Source organism: Fusarium redolens, assembly GCF_020744475.1.
Source record: "Fusarium redolens strain MPI-CAGE-AT-0023 chromosome Unknown BKA55scaffold_23, whole genome shotgun sequence".
NCBI classification, from domain to species: Eukaryota; Fungi; Ascomycota; class Sordariomycetes; order Hypocreales; family Nectriaceae; genus Fusarium; species Fusarium redolens.
In genome coordinates this window covers 37,925-52,975 of record NW_025763686.1, presented here as the reverse complement: position 1 = coordinate 52,975, position 15,051 = coordinate 37,925, and the positions used below count along the sequence as shown (strand labels likewise).

At 41.6% G+C, this 15,051-nt stretch overlaps 6 protein-coding genes across 6 annotated transcripts; 5 read left to right on the top strand and 1 right to left on the bottom strand.

The window, feature by feature from the left end:
• The first annotated feature begins 226 nt into the window (after positions 1-226).
• BKA55DRAFT_583325 (uncharacterized protein) lies at positions 227-721 on the top strand. Its single transcript, XM_046194201.1, has 2 exons — positions 227-502; positions 561-721. The coding sequence occupies exon 1, from the start codon at positions 292-294 to the stop codon at positions 460-462; it is 171 nt and encodes a 56-aa protein (XP_046042862.1). The 5' UTR covers positions 227-291; the 3' UTR covers positions 463-502; positions 561-721.
• Positions 574-2,227, top strand: BKA55DRAFT_696611 (uncharacterized protein; the record flags this gene model as incomplete). The annotated part of the gene is made up of 6 exons (XM_046200281.1): positions 574-867; positions 941-1,318; positions 1,402-1,552; positions 1,608-1,662; positions 1,789-1,931; positions 1,989-2,227. The coding sequence occupies 6 exons, from the start codon at positions 574-576 to the stop codon at positions 2,225-2,227; spliced, it is 1,260 nt and encodes a 419-aa protein (XP_046042861.1).
• An 82-nt stretch (positions 2,228-2,309) lies between these two features.
• On the bottom strand, positions 2,310-5,345 carry BKA55DRAFT_583321 (uncharacterized protein). Its single transcript, XM_046194200.1, has 9 exons — positions 5,191-5,345; positions 5,077-5,122; positions 4,601-5,004; positions 3,968-4,505; positions 3,868-3,906; positions 3,422-3,813; positions 3,122-3,372; positions 2,867-3,067; positions 2,310-2,803 (listed from the first exon to the last, which is right to left on the bottom strand). Exons 1-9 carry the CDS (start codon positions 5,259-5,261, stop codon positions 2,763-2,765), a joined length of 1,983 nt encoding a protein of 660 aa, XP_046042860.1. The 5' UTR covers positions 5,262-5,345; the 3' UTR covers positions 2,310-2,762.
• Positions 5,346-5,525: 180 nt separating this feature from the next.
• On the top strand, positions 5,526-8,289 carry BKA55DRAFT_583318 (uncharacterized protein). Its single transcript, XM_046194199.1, has 6 exons — positions 5,526-5,682; positions 5,780-6,109; positions 6,166-6,727; positions 6,794-7,351; positions 7,436-7,833; positions 7,886-8,289. The coding sequence occupies exons 1-6, from the start codon at positions 5,595-5,597 to the stop codon at positions 8,098-8,100; spliced, it is 2,151 nt and encodes a 716-aa protein (XP_046042859.1). The 5' UTR covers positions 5,526-5,594; the 3' UTR covers positions 8,101-8,289.
• A 278-nt stretch (positions 8,290-8,567) lies between these two features.
• Positions 8,568-9,293, top strand: BKA55DRAFT_743339 (Endoribonuclease L-PSP/chorismate mutase-like protein). Its single transcript, XM_046201545.1, has 2 exons — positions 8,568-8,732; positions 8,790-9,293. The coding sequence occupies exon 2, from the start codon at positions 8,812-8,814 to the stop codon at positions 9,214-9,216; it is 405 nt and encodes a 134-aa protein (XP_046042858.1). The 5' UTR covers positions 8,568-8,732; positions 8,790-8,811; the 3' UTR covers positions 9,217-9,293.
• Positions 9,294-13,711: 4,418 nt separating this feature from the next.
• BKA55DRAFT_583314 (Alpha/beta hydrolase fold-1) lies at positions 13,712-15,017 on the top strand. Its single transcript, XM_046194198.1, has 2 exons — positions 13,712-14,300; positions 14,404-15,017. The coding sequence occupies exons 1-2, from the start codon at positions 13,899-13,901 to the stop codon at positions 14,746-14,748; spliced, it is 747 nt and encodes a 248-aa protein (XP_046042857.1). The 5' UTR covers positions 13,712-13,898; the 3' UTR covers positions 14,749-15,017.
• Positions 15,018-15,051: the final 34 nt, after the last annotated feature.

Genomic DNA, 15,051 nt, shown 5'->3' with positions numbered 1-15,051 from the left:
AAGCTTTATCAAGTCTAGTCTAGATGATAGATAATGTGGAGGTAGACAATCCACCCAACCCCTGCGTCCAGGGATGTAGATCACACAGACATTGTGGAGCTAGACCTCACCCAAATGCCAACTTCAGACATCTAGATCAGAAATAGGCCTCGACGTGGCTTGTTATTGTTATCAAGGAGTAAGTCACCAGTTCCAACCGATAGTGTATTAGTTAAATAGCCTTGAGCTCCCTCGATAGTTTTGCATGTTGAGATTATCACGTCACTTAATCATTCTACCAAACCATTCAATATGCAGACTGTAAATCAATACAACCTCGCGGTGGTGCTTTTCACCGCATTTGGATCCTTTACCTATGGCGTTAATTCATCAATTATAACCTCGAGACTGGCCTGCCTTCCTTTTGGAGCTATTTCAACCTGGCAACATCGGGGCCGAGAGCCGACTGGAGTACCCAGATGATAGGAGGTACGTTGGTTGACAAGGGTTACCTTGATGATATCCTGAATAATTTTGATTTAAGAACAAACAAAACCTTTAAAGGGCAGAATGAAAACTCACATTCCTATAGCAATGAATAGTCTGTATTCAGCCGGTGGTCTGATCGGTTACCTCACCGCGGGCTGGCTAGCCAACAAGATGGGTCGTAAACGCTCCATCCAAATTATCTGCGCCATTTGCGTTGCGGCGTCCGTATTTACCACCGCTAGTGTTAATATCGGTATGTTCCTTGCTGGACGCGGCATCCAAGGCCTGGGCTTAGGCATGACTGATACCATCTGCCCCCTGTACCAGTCCGAAATATCCCCTGCTCATGGACGTGGCCGAATGGTTGGCATGCATGCCGTTTTTCTTGCTTCTGGTTATGTGAGTATAGCCCATCTCCTACCGCCTAACTCTAATCTTTTTCATGCAAACCTAATCGGACCGTGGCGCATAGGCTGATGCGAGCTGGGTTGGTCTAGGCTGTTACTTTGAAGACAACCCCGATATACAATGGCGTCTGTGTATCGCGTTTCAAATTCTTGCTCCGCTTATGCTTCTTCTAGGAAGTCATGTGATCCCCGAGTCACCTCGATATCTCATCTATAACCGAAGGGATGAGGAAGGCCTCCAAGTCTTGATGAAGCTTCATTCCTATTCCGAAGACCTCGACAGTCGATACGCCTATGCCGAGTTCGAGCAGATCAAACAGCAGGTCGAACTTGATCGCGCATCCGAACGATCCTGGCTGGCATTATGGAAGGCACCTAACACTAGAAAGCGAATGATTTTCGGTTTCCTGGTCATCGCCATAGCTCAAAGTAGCGGAGTCCTGGTACGTCCTTCTCATGCCCTCTATTGCTGGTATCCTAGCTGCTGATGTCAAAACTTATTTGGTAGGTTATTAACAACTACCAGATTGTCTTGTATGAAGGCCTGGGCATTACTGGATGGAAAGCTATTCTCCTCCTTTCAATTTACACCAGCTGGGCAGCCTTTATGAACTGGATCAATGCGATATTACTGGACCGTATTGGCCGAATAAAGCTCATGGTTATCGGAATGATATGTTTAGTATCCTGCATGTTATTCACCCTTCTCCTGTACTGACCGGGACATCTTAGACTGGGGCGGCGATCGCAATCTCATGCGAGAGCGCCATGGTCGCGAGGTTCGCAGGTACTGATAACACCATTGGCAATGGATTCGGGGTTCTGTTCCTGTTTCTCTTCATCACCTTCTTCGATGGAGGGATGGATGCTTGTAATTCCGTTCGAATTCCTCATTCGCTGACCTTTGTTGTAGTGTTTATCTTTCCGAGATCTTCCCCACATGGATGCGAGCACAGGGTGTCTCGTTTTCAGTCGCTGGGTTGTTTACCACAACATTGCTGTACACAGGTTCGGCATCTGTTGCTTTTTCTAAGATTGGATGGAAGTATTACCTTGGTGAGCATAGATAAAAACCGTACTCCACCAACCGTATGTGCTCACACCCAGCAATAGTTTTCATCTTCGCGTCTTTGGTCGCCACTGGCGTCATCTGGTGCTTTTTCCCCGAGACCAATGGTCTCTCCCTTGAGCAGATCGGTGTCCTCTTCGGCGATGAGGTTGCCACTGCTGCACCAGAGTTGACTGCCAACGGCATGAAAGGAGTCCACACCTTGACGACGGGAATCGAGGTTTCGGACGGGGACATGAATGGTAGCCGAGACGCCAAAGAGAGTAAGGAACTGAAAGTATAGTATTAGAACTGAAGGTGTATAGCGATTGGTTGTATCCAACTGTGGATCGATTGAGTACCTGTACGTAGCGTCTATCTGGGTGGACAGGATCAACGCCGACGGTTGGATGGAGTTTGCAGTTGTTGAAGGTTCAGCCATGTACTACCTTTATTAAGTGAACAAGTTCTGGTCCAAGATCAACCAGATACGGGGTTACCACCAATCAATACTGCATTGGTTTCCATCAGTGTTTGAGGACAAGCCTCGTTCGATTGTTACTTGCAGCTGTGAGACTTGCAAACTGTTCTGCTTCAATGTACATGAAGGGATGATACACTCTCGCATCGTTGTATTCCCTCCTGCCCTTTTCCAATGTCATAGCAGTTACGAGGTCCCAACTCTTTAACAAAGCAGGTAATCATGGAGTACACAATTTGTTACTTCAGTTAGCACTGGAGCTTGCCTCTTGTACCCTGTTGAAATGAATTTTTATAATTTAGGCAAGAACACCATACGTGTACACATGAGTCGTCTTCAACATCCAGCGTTGACCTATCTATCGCATCTCACAGGCAATTGCGGCAGCTTGGAGCTGATCTATGCAGGGTTGAGTCAACAAGCCACTCCCTGCAACCACGAAAGATCCAAGGAAAAACATACCTTTAAGAAGTTTAATGAAGTCAAATCCAACTGCAAAATGTTCGAGTGTGTCTATAGAAGCATTGACACCATACTTGCATCGACCCTGTAGTTCAGTGACAGAAATTGCGCATACCCCTTCTTCTGGACTGTAATTCTGGAAGAATGATATCATCATGAGCGTGTAAGCAGCTAAAAGGGCTGAGCAGGCAAAAGGTGCGACTGGATTTTCTTTAGCGACTGCACGCATACTAGGTGTGCTTCTAGTCTACTTACTGTGAAGATCCTTGCGTAATGATGCCAGGCAATTGACAATTTCCAAAGCAGAGTCGACACAAATATTCAGCGAGTCCTGACATGGAAAGGGAAATAGCTGAGCGACCTGATTTCCACCCTCGACGTTGAGTCCTGTGGAAACTGATTGACGAATCTCATGAGGGGCGCGCCATGATGGAACTGTTTCGAACCTCTTCAATATGCTAGGATGACTCATCATGGCGCAATACCTATGAGTTTTGATACGAGCACTAAATTCATCAGCCATGTAGGCCCTTGTATGGAAAACAAAACACTAACCTCATCAATCTGATTACAGTCATGGCCCTGAGGGACTGCATCAATTTGTCTTCTGGAGATATATCTGCGCTCGACTCTAGATCATTGTACACTGAGAGACAACTCAGCTGATTGTCTATGACTGTGTTCATGAAGGAAAGACTGCGTCTGAATGCTGGCGTGGCGGCGTCGGAGCCGGAGCCCGTGACGAGAGCGACCAGGAGGAGGGTAGCAGCGACCAGGGTCTCTTCGGCGCGAATATACTGAATCCAATCCAAGCTCTTCCGACGATCAGATCTATTCATGACAAACACTTGGAAATAGAAGCATGATCGAGTACGTACTGTGGATGTGATGCCTGTCGTTGGATAAGGGGTCGTGAACTTGGATATATCTGTGGGTCGTGTCGGGGGCTAGGAAGGAATGTTACCATGCATTTACACTGCTGTTCCAGGGAAGCGAGTTACCTTGCAGGTTATGGTTGCAGAAAAACATATGTTGACGTACTAGAAAGATTCTCGGTCAGGGGGCTTTACTCTCGGTAGTGCTATCGAATTGCACGCTTACAGTCATCCACCATGTTCTTCGTACAGCTTCCATAAAGACATTATTCTCTTCCACGAACTGGTGTAGGGATAAAAGCACGCAAGCATCGTAGGCCTGGTTTGCAAAGTGTACCATTTCTGTCATTTCTCCGCGATGGAGATATTGGTAGAGACTAAGGACGCAGTAGGCCAGGGGAGCCTCTAGCTCTGCCGGCACATTTGAATGGAATGCGGATGGTGACAGGGAACAACATGTTGGCGGATTCAGAGTTGCTCCAATCTCGATTGACTCAAGCGCGCATTGGGCTAGAGACTGAGCGAAAGTAGCCCGACATTCACGACTGTCCTTTTCCAAGGCATGCTCATTATTGGCGTGGGGCAAAAGGGTGAGCACCGACAGCAGAGCGAGAACCAGAGGCGAGGTAGGTTCGTAGTCAGAAAAGAACTGGCCGTTCGGGGCCCAGGGCTCGGATATATGGTTCACATCTTCTGGCGACTCCTCCAGCGGTGGAGGAAGAATAGGGAAGGCGGGATGAATCAATTCGTAATAGGCTCGTATTCTAATAAAGACAGAAAGCCGAGTCAGTTACGTACCTCTCTAGCGCCTATGGACTGAACAATGAAAGAAACAGTACGAAACGGGGGTTCAACATACACATCATCATCGGATCTGTAGCCTCGAACGACGGGTCGCTCATACGGAAGAGGTTCCAACACTGGGCCATCGGCGGTCTTGGCTCGCGGAAAAGACGGGATGCTAAAAATGTCGGTAAAGAAGCTCTCTAACGCGTCGTCTGAAGGCCCTCCAAATATATCGTCAAAGCAGAATTCTTCGAGGTTGTCGCCGTAGAGCGATGGAAGGAAGCCGCCTCTCACGTCCTCGGCGGGACTGGGTTCCAACTGGATTAGAGGAGCGCTGATTGGACCAACTCCGCTTGTGTGGATGGAATCATCATTTCGATGCGTACAAGTTATGTCCGGCCTGCGTTTAAGGCCTGAACGTGGTCTAAGGCCACGACGACTTGGCGTAAAGGTGCATGTCTGGTTTCTGCTGATACACTACAGCAAATGTCAGATAAGCGGCACAAAGCTTGTCATGGGTTGGCAGCAATGGCCACGACCATAACCTACACGGCCGCACGGAGTGTCTCCGCTGCATCGGACTCGCGATGCTCTGCTATAGATGCGTAAGTCAAGGGACAAGGGCATACAGATAGAGACAGCTTTCGAGAACGGGGAACAAACCAAGATGTGCACGCTGACCTCGCCGGCGGAGCGGCAAACCTCTTTCCCGAAGATGTCTTCTGGCTGGGCATTATGAGAGGCTTTGTTTGGGAAAGCCTTTGCTTTGTTGGGAGTCAAAATCACCCGTGGACATGAATCCACGGAGATGAGAAACGAAGCGGTTGGAATGAAGATCTTTCGGTCTAGCGTTGGAGAATCAATTAAGTCAGAACATTTTCTAAGTAGATTCTGATTGGTCGCTGTGGAAACATCATTTGTCATCACTCCATTGCCAGGTGGCTCCATTGATAATTTTTAGAACCCCGATTCCGTTGGAGAAGGTCTGGCAAATTCCCCATGGTTCGGTATTCAACCATAACACGAATTGCTACAGAGACGCAGCATCTCTGCACCCCCACTGTAGAATGGACAGGTCCAGTAGGCCGCACCATTGTTCGTATTGCAGATCTAGGTTTCGCAAGTTTGAACATCTCCAGCGGCATACACGCATCCGTTAGTCCGCCCACTTCCATCCACTTCAAAGGGGGGGGCTCTTCTCCAACGCAATGATATGTCTGTCCTACTGACAAAGAATGCGTGCTCACCTCAGACACCAATGAGAAGCCATACGTATGTGACTGCGGACAGTCCTTCACCCGACGAGACCTACTACGTCGCCATCAGAGGCTCGTTCATCCATTACCCTCACCCTCACCCGCCACCAACAGTTCCAAGCCCGATCTCAACAGCCAGGGAATGCCCGGCGTCCGAGAGACGACACTAGCATCTTCAACCGCCCCTGAGACGTTAACCCCTGCAACAGCGATCTCTGCAAGTCAAAGTCAAGTCGCAGTTGATGATACCTTGGTCATCACCCAAGGTGATGCTGTGGTCAAACCAGGTCCTGTCCTGCCGTTACCCCCAGAATATCCCGATATGCGTGAGTGCCATCCATCCCGAAGGACCTCTCAACTCACTTTTGATGAATTTTTCTAGTTCCGTCAAATTTGGAACCAGACACTGAAGATGGACCCCTGTCCAGCTTTCAGAAGTTCATCGTCCATAGTGGCCTAGTACCTCTACTTGGCGATTCCAGACCCAATAGGTTCAACCAACATGAAAAAACTGGAATCCCACACTGTTCGGGCCATTTATCCCATGAATCACAAGGCGATATCCAGTCAAATTCCACGCTACCTCCAGTTCTGCAAGACGTACGCATACACTCTGACACTAACATGGACTATCAAGAAAACATAGACCCGTCGGATTCTACGTTCCAAGTTTATCTCATCCAGAACCCCAATTTCGTCCCTCCCTCAGCACAGACTACGGTCAGATATTTGAAGTCGTTCATGAGAAATAGCAGGTTTGAAGTCTTTCACCCTCGTGCGGACATCAACCGTCTACCTGTCGTTGCGCGTCTAGCCATACTTGCTATAGGAGCATGGCATCTCTTTGAGGCACATAGCGCCATGCTGCTCTTTAGAGCAAGCAGAGACATAGCCCTGGAGCTGTGGACGTCGCCTCGGCATGACAGCACCCTATTCGAGCAGCAGTGAGTATCCACCAATCATGCTCCGACACCTACAACTATTGCTCGCGGAATTAACACCAAAGCTAGAAACCACCCTGTTGACCTAGCTAGCGCATTTCTATCACTCCTAGAGTTCGTCAAGCTGGAGCAACCGGCTGACGTACTTCAGCAGCTCCAGATTATGCAGAGCGGTCTAGTCAGTTTTCTTAAGCCTAGATCACGGGGAAATCAACCCGAACCCACTTGGCGTGACTGGGTTGAAGCCGAAACTAGCCAGAGGATACAGGCCTTTGGGTTTCTCTCAGTACTATCACATCAATCCATCTGCAGTCCTCAAACTCTCGTGGCCTTGGAGAGCCTCAATCTAAGATTTCCATGCTCAGAGACGGTATGGAACTCGACCAAATCTGACGCATTCAGACAAGAACCTGGAGTTGGCCAAGTTTATTCCGGCACTGTGGCTGAATTAATTGACAGCCTCTTCTCCAAGACCGGGCCGCGGCAAGATGTCCAACTCCAAAACTTCCCCATCCAATCTCTCTTCATTCTAGCCGCAGCCCTCTTACATCGAGTTACCCTGCTAAGTCAGATGCCAACTAGTGTGTTGTCAGACGACCTCATCATCGTGGAGTATAGACGTCTCGTGTAAGTGTCCCTGTTTTACGTCATGGTTGTCGCTCCGCAGCCGAACCAGATAAACAAGCACTGCTAAACAAAGTTTCCTGACAGCGAAATCGTGGCGGAATGTCGTCGAGTCCTAGCCACGGTGGATTCTTCGAGCGTGCTTATTAATGATACTGAGGTCTTGCTGCAGCTCGCGCTCACGCGGGCTGTTCTCCATACTGGTCACGTCCAAGTGCAGACAATGTATACACCAAGTCCAGCCGAGCTACCGGCTCTAGTCCAAGACGGTCCTGGACCATACCAAGACCTTGCATTAAGCTCCTGGTTTGACATGAATGAAATGGCCCGCTGTTTAGAAGAACCTGCAAATACTGGTGTCACTTTCTTCATACGTTCTCAGGTCAGTTGCTGGAGCCTTGAAAGGATTATGACCGTTTTCGAGTCAGTGACAATTCTGGCCTCCTGGATCTGTCACTTGCATGATGGAAATGTTTCATCTCAAGGCAAGCTCGAGATTGTGCACCCTCCAAGTACTGTCGATGCTAACCGTTGAAGCCGAAATGGGAGTATTTCATAACGTCCGAGCACTTTTACAAATCGCATCATCTTCCATGGAAATGATGGACGACAGAATCATGAGTTTGGGACCGAAAGAAGTAGCTGTAATCTTGTTGAAGTTCTGGGGACATATTTTTGTGGACACCCAGAACAAGCCGTTTGCTAAGCAACTCGGCGAAAAGCTCTATAAATATGCAGAATTGAACAGGTGAGCACAGGTAGAATTTGGAACAGCACCACGTACAGCAAGCAGCACGCCCTTTTTCTTCTTTTTTTTTCTTTTCTTTTAATAAACTTTTTTGTAAGGGGAAATCCAAGTAAATGCATCAAGTGACAGATTTGAGAGTTCATCCGAAGTTTCAGGTTATCGATGCTACTGGCCTCAGCTTGAATAATTCTTGGGCGAATTCTTGTTCAATCTGAACACTTTGATAATGAAAAGTGTCGTGCATTGTATGCGACATGATCTCCTGTGGCCTAACCTATACAACCGCCATCATTTATGCCACTCGGTCAAAAAACAACGTACTGTATCCCTCTGGGGCGCCGTGAGCCTAGGCGCCGCCCTCGGCATCTCAGTTGGAGAATCCCGACTCAGGTGGAGAATCCCGACTTAGTTGGAGAAAGAAAGCCCGTTCGGCAAATGACATCGCCATTGCTATTGAACTTGTGACAACACAGGTCCGCGCTCTCTGGTATTTTAAAGATATAAAGGCCCTCGTCTGTTTTGTCTGCTCTTCTATACTATGCTCAGCTCTTTTTAAGACTCCAACGTCAAGGAAACAATTTGGGCTTCATTTCATCAAATCATCTTCACTCCAAATTTAACCCACAAACCCAGTACGTATGTTCTTTTTTAGGATCTTTTCCCAAAGCAGAACCTTAATCTCTTGAACAACAGGCAGACTTTCCGATCTACCACGATGTCGTCGCTTAAATACTACAACGAGGAGGGCGCGGGCCAGAAGCATAGCGACCTTTGCCATTACTCCCAGGCTGTCGTTCTCGGAGATACCGTTAAGTGCTCTGGCCAGGGCGGCTGGGACAACACAGGCAAGCTGGACGCTAATGACGTCAAGGGCCAGATTGACCTTGCTTTTGAGAACGTGGACCGTGTTCTACAGACTGTCGGTCTTAAAGGATGGGAGGATGTCTTTCTGATTCGCACATATCACGTGGATATGGGTGCGTCTTACGATTACTTAGTAGAGAAGCTAAAGAAGCGTATTCCCGGTCACCGCCCTGTTTGGACGGCTATTGCTGTTCCTCGTCTTGCATTCCCCCAGATGCAAATCGAGATTGAGGTTGAGGCCTACAAGAGAAAATAGACAAAGGCGAGTTTGGAAGGAAAATACATAGTGTAGTCGTCGATAATTAATTTAATAAAACTCATCCGCCTTCAGAACGTCGTTCTTTCGATGCTTGAAAAATCTACGAAATTACTAGGAGAGTCTATAATTCTGCTACAAGAGTACCTATAAGAAAATCAGAGTAACTTATAAATTTTAACTCAACAAGGAACTATGCGTAAGAAAGATTTGGAGTTTACAAATCCTATGCAACCTGGCTCAATGCGGTATGTAGGTAGTGACTTATCTGACCACGTTAGTAAGCAGATCTTCCCTATACAGATATATGATATAGAGAATATCAGCATTAGTAATAACAGTCAATATACCATAATCTTAGTAGGTGGAGGTTTAGTAAGGGCAAGAAATATCGCGACTAGAGATAGGTCAGTCCAGCTTATCAGTAGCCTCTCTGATGCTATGTTACAGAAACTCGTCGAGAATAGGAATCGGAATTTGTAGGTAGTATGGTGGTATAGAGATAATCAACCATTTCTTGGACTTCTTTTCCAGCATAGTACAGTATCACAGCGTAGCTTGACTAAAAGAAGTTTTGACATCCTTCAATGCATATTGACAAGACATCCACATCCCAGCCACCGATGGATCGGAATAGCCATTGATCCATCAAACAACGGATCTCAACAAACACTTCACTCCCATGACGTGTGTACAAGCTCCACCACCCCATACCCCTTGACTTTCTTATTGTAAACTTGCTGCTGTGTAACCCATAAAACGACCGGGGTATTGCCTCAGTTGACATCGTGGAAATTCTCATCAGTATGTTGAGCAAGGACGGCTCTGTCTCATAGCATGGACGTTTGAATTTACCAGGTCAGCTTCAACAGGCGTGCCGGGCAGATAAAGTCTTGACATCGAGGCTCCCTTGCCTTGATGATGTGACGTTCGTGTCGAAGTTGCGGGTATAGCATCACTACCCCGCGTAACTCGTCAACAACCGTGATGTCACCAGCCTTCCCCGATTTCTGCTATCCACTTAATTCACGCGTTAATAGGTTTATAAACGTCAAAGGCCGTTAGAGCCCTGTCTAGTTAGGAGAATCCTATTTGCAAACCGTGGCAGATAAATGGATCCACCCCGGCATCTGTTTACTTCTCTATATTAATGTAATTATTATATAATAGGAATCTTAATAGCTAGGCATTTAGACTATATATTTAATTTATTAGAATTTAATTTATTATAGCCTTAGAATTTTATTATAATTAATATAAGTTCTTAGCTTATTAGTAGCCTATAAAACCTACTTAATAATTAATATTTATATTAATAGCTTATTAATAATTAAGTTTATATAGAAAATTTATAATATTAATAAGCTAAGAACTTATATTAATTATAATAAAATTCTAAGGCTATAATAAGTTTAAAATATATAAAAATATAAATAATAATTATAATTTATTTATTTAATTATATAATTTATTTTATAACTTATTTAATTCTCTTTTTATTATTAATATTAAATATCTTTAATTTTAAGTAAACTAAATATATATATAACTTAATATATTTTCTTTTATAAAATATTCTTATTACCTTACTTTTATTTTAGATATTATAATATATTATTGCCTTTAGATTTATAAGTTTTTAATTTTCTTTAATCCCTTTTTAGCTTATTACTAAATATCTTTAAGTTACTTATTATAAAAGCTACTTAACCTAAAAGCCTTAAAAATCTAATAATTTTTTTTTTTTACTTAATTATATCTTTTTATATAGTTTCTTTTTTAAGTATTAAAGGTTTTAATTTTTAAAATTTAAAAAAGCCTATATTAATTAAAAATTCTTTTATATAAAAAAATATATATAAATAAAAAAATCTTATAATTAAGAATTATTAGCCTAATATAATTAATATTTTTCTTGTAATATTTAGTTTTTTTAATATTTATAATTATTTTTATTAATTTATTTAAAACCTTATTTAATTTTTTTTTTTTAAATTATAGCTTTTTATATAATAGGCCTTATTAGCTTTAAGTAATAATAAGCTTTTTTAAAACATTATAATAATATAAATATAATACTATTAGTCCTTTATTTATTTTAATAATATATTAATATTATAACTAATTTACTTATTTAATTATATAATCTATTTTATAACTTATTTAATCCTCTTTTTACTACTAATACTAAATTTAATTATAACTTTAGGTCTTTAACTTTAGGTAACTAAACTTATATAAAACTTACTACATTTTTCCTCTAAACCCTGCAATTACCCCGCTTCTATCTATAGCAGATATTGCAGTATAACATCCCCCCTCGCGCTCTCGTGGTCTAAGACCATGACTAGCCTATTACAGGTTCTTAGTCTTCTCTAGTACCTCCTTAGCATGCTACTAGATATCCTTAAGCTACTTATTATATAAGCTGCCATTAAGGACCTTAAGGAACCCCCTTTCCCTCTTACTTAGCTATATCTCTTTATATAACTTTCTTTTTTAATCCTTAAGCTTTTACTTTTTATATTTAAAAAAGTCTTTATTAATTAAAAAGTTTTTATAAATAGATTATATAAATAAAAAGATCTTATAATTAAAAATTACTATCTTAATATAGCTAGTATTATCCTTATTAAACTAGGCCTCTTTAATATTTATAGCTATTATATATAATATATTACCCTTACCCTTATTTTGCCTAAGAGCTTCTTCAATCTTAAGGATCATATCATGGCCTTCAGTCAGATAAGGCTTATTAGGCCTGGGTGCCTGCAGGCTTCTTCAGACAGGCATCATGACGGGGCAGCTGTGATGCTGTTAGCGGTTGCGGCCAGAAGGTATAGGGAAAGTCGGGTCGGGTCGGATGACTTACTGCGTGATGGATAATTGAAGCGTGGTATTGTCTTAGTCTTTTAGGTAGGTTGTAGGAAGAAGGTTGGGGCTAGCTAATGAGTAGGGCTTTTTAGCTGGCATATATATAGCTAGGTTTAGGCTATAATTAAGGGAGCTAACTATAATAATTTAACTTAATAAAGCTTTACTAGCTATAAGGGTAATAAATATTTAAACTATATTAGATTTTAAAGATATTTAAATATACCTTTTAAGGCTAACTTATAAACTTTTAAAAAAAAAAATATTAATAATAATTATAATAAAAAAAGGAAAAGTTAAGTTAAATAACTTATTATATAATAAATAATTAAAATATACTTTATAAATAAGTTATAAAAAGAAAGTTAAGGCTAGTTAATAAGTAAATAAGGCTTTTTAATTAATATATATATATAGCTAAGTTTAAGTTATAATTAAAATAATTAATTATAATAATTTAACTTAATAAAGCTTTATTAGCTATAAGAGTAATAACCCTAGTTTAAACTATTATTTTTTTATTAATTTTACTTTATTTATTTTTATATATAAGGTTAACTAGTTATATACCTTATTAAATTTTTTTTTTAATTATAATTAACTTAACTTTTATTAATTAACTTATATAACACTTAATATAATTTCTTTAATTTTAACTTTAGTAAAATTCTTATAAAACCCTGCCTTTACCTTATATTTATCTTAAAACTCTATATATAAACCTTTTATCCCTATACTCTTATAATAGATAAATTAAGTATATTATTCCTTTATATAAGTTAAAGAAAGAGGGTTAATTTAATTACTAAGAGCTAGTATTTATATTATTTAATTAAGGTAGTAATTATATTACTAAAGTAGATAAACCTTATTTACTATTAACTTTTATTATAATAACCTTATAAAGGTCTTTTTATTTAACTTATTAATAAAAAAGCTAAATAACTTCTTAAAAGGTTAAAAGTAAAAAAAAGAGTAAAAAATATATAAATAAACTATATTTTAAGCTTTTTATAATACTTAATAAAGTTAAAAGTTTAGTACTTATTAATAGGTAATATATAATAATTAATAAGGTATTAGTTAGTTATTTCCTTTATATTATATAATTATAAGGAAAATCCTTATAAATTTAAGTTAAAAAGATAATTAAATCTTTAATTTTTTTTTTAAATTAGATAATTTATAAAATTTTAAGATAATATTATATTAGGAAAAAATATCTTACTATTAATATTAAAGAGTTATAAGACTACTTTTATTAATTTTTATAATATATTAGACTTAATTTTAAGATATTTAAAAAAGCTTAAATAAAAAGTAAAATATTAGCTTCTTTCTTTACTTATAATATATTCAGTAGTTAAGAATTAATTAATTAAATAGAAATAATATAAATTAAGAGATTTCTACTTTACTTACTTATTTATTTTACTTACTTATTATATATATTATATTAACTTAGTTTAAGTTTATTTATAAATTAATAATAAATAGGAACTCAAGTTTAATAATCTTATTTTTAATTTATATTACTTTATTTTATTCAGGTGTCTTATCGGGCTCTTTTAGTAACTAGTGCTAAGTTAATAAGTCTTTAATAACCTATTATATAAACCTTCTACTACTTAATACCCTGCATTCTTAAGTTTAAGCGACAAGAGGCACCGTTACCTCGACTAAATCGTTCAGGGCTAGATAAAAGTCAAGTTCACAGCTATAAGTACTGTGCGTCCACCCACCAACGGACGAGAGGCACCCAAGGTTCCTCCTCACCTCATCTTCCAACGTTGAGTACCGGATTCAGCATGACTCGCAAGCCGACTATCGTTTTCGCACCAGGGGCATGGCATTCGCCAGACTCGTTCCGACTCGTTCGCAATGCATTGCAAGCCAGGGGTTGGGAGACTGACGCCGTCACGTACCCGTCTGTCGGTGCCGAGCCACCCACCAAGGGGATTCCCGATGACGCTGCGGCGCTGCGCAATGTTCTCGAGGCTTTAGCCAATCAAGGCAAGCAGATTGTTCTGGTCGTCCACTCGTATGGAGGCCTGGTTGGTGCAAACGCCGTCCCAGGCCTTGGCTACGAGCAGCGACAGAAGGAGGGCAAGTCGGGAGGGATAGTCACGTTCCTTTACCTCACTGCATTCGTAACGCCCGTGGGCCAGAGCATTCTTAAACTTCTTGGGGAGGGTGGCTTCCCTGGATGCGTGTAGAGGTAAGAACTGTGGAGCCGACCGCGATTCCAAAACACCAGTGCCACATCCCCTGGTACATAGAGGAACATGGCTAAATTGTCGATCATGCACACAGGGCTCGTACGTATTTGCGGACACACCAGAGGAGGTATTTTATCATGATGTGCCTCCAGATCTACAGAAAGAGGCGGTTGCAGCTCTCACACACGAATGCGTGCGTGCGTGGACGGATGAGGTAGACTACGAGCCTTGGCACGACATGCACTGCTTATACTTTGTCTGCGAAGAAGACAGAGCAGTCCCTGCCGTCGTGCAAGAGCAGATGGCTCAAATCCTGGGCCCGGATTCGGTTATTTTCCGGAGCAGAACCTCGCACTCGCCTTTCCTGTCAGCGGTTCAAGACGTGGTGGATGGAATCGAAAAGGCGGCGCAATCGGGCCAGATGAGGGTCCAGCTATAGAGTTGTGGTGACAGTGTTGGTAACAGTGGCTGTCCGATCCACGCTCTTCACTCCCGATTTGGCGGGAAGATTGGTGCCTAGACGACACCAGGCGTTTCATTACCACTCATGTGATGCAATCCCTGTCAAATAATCACTGGTTTCGATGAAGAAAAGCAAAAGTCAATAAAATCCTCCATTAAGGATATGGCTAACCCTTCAGTGACGCCCGCCCTAGTACGCAGTAGTTTTAATGGCGTTACATAGGGCAGGAATAAAGTTTCGGAGAATACCGCATTTGTGCTGTATATCATCACAGTCATC

Coding starts and splice junctions, on each gene's coding strand:
- BKA55DRAFT_583325 (XM_046194201.1), top strand. CDS start 292: ATGCAGACTGTAAATCAATACAACCTCGCGGTGGTGCTTTTCACCGCA.
- BKA55DRAFT_583321 (XM_046194200.1), bottom strand. CDS start 5,261: ATGCCCAGCCAGAAGACATCTTCGGGAAAGAGGTTTGCCGCTCCGCCG. Junction 3,814..3,867: donor CTGCAACCATAACCTGCAAG/GTAACTCGCTTC, acceptor ATTCCTTCCTAG/CCCCCGACACGACCCACAGA. Junction 2,804..2,866: donor CTTCATTAAACTTCTTAAAG/GTATGTTTTTCC, acceptor AACCCTGCATAG/ATCAGCTCCAAGCTGCCGCA.
- BKA55DRAFT_583318 (XM_046194199.1), top strand. CDS start 5,595: ATGGACAGGTCCAGTAGGCCGCACCATTGTTCGTATTGCAGATCTAGG. Junction 5,683..5,779: donor CCAGCGGCATACACGCATCC/GTTAGTCCGCCC, acceptor TGCTCACCTCAG/ACACCAATGAGAAGCCATAC. Junction 7,834..7,885: donor TGGAAATGTTTCATCTCAAG/GCAAGCTCGAGA, acceptor TAACCGTTGAAG/CCGAAATGGGAGTATTTCAT.
- BKA55DRAFT_743339 (XM_046201545.1), top strand. CDS start 8,812: ATGTCGTCGCTTAAATACTACAACGAGGAGGGCGCGGGCCAGAAGCAT.
- BKA55DRAFT_583314 (XM_046194198.1), top strand. CDS start 13,899: ATGACTCGCAAGCCGACTATCGTTTTCGCACCAGGGGCATGGCATTCG. Junction 14,301..14,403: donor AGGGTGGCTTCCCTGGATGC/GTGTAGAGGTAA, acceptor TCATGCACACAG/GGCTCGTACGTATTTGCGGA.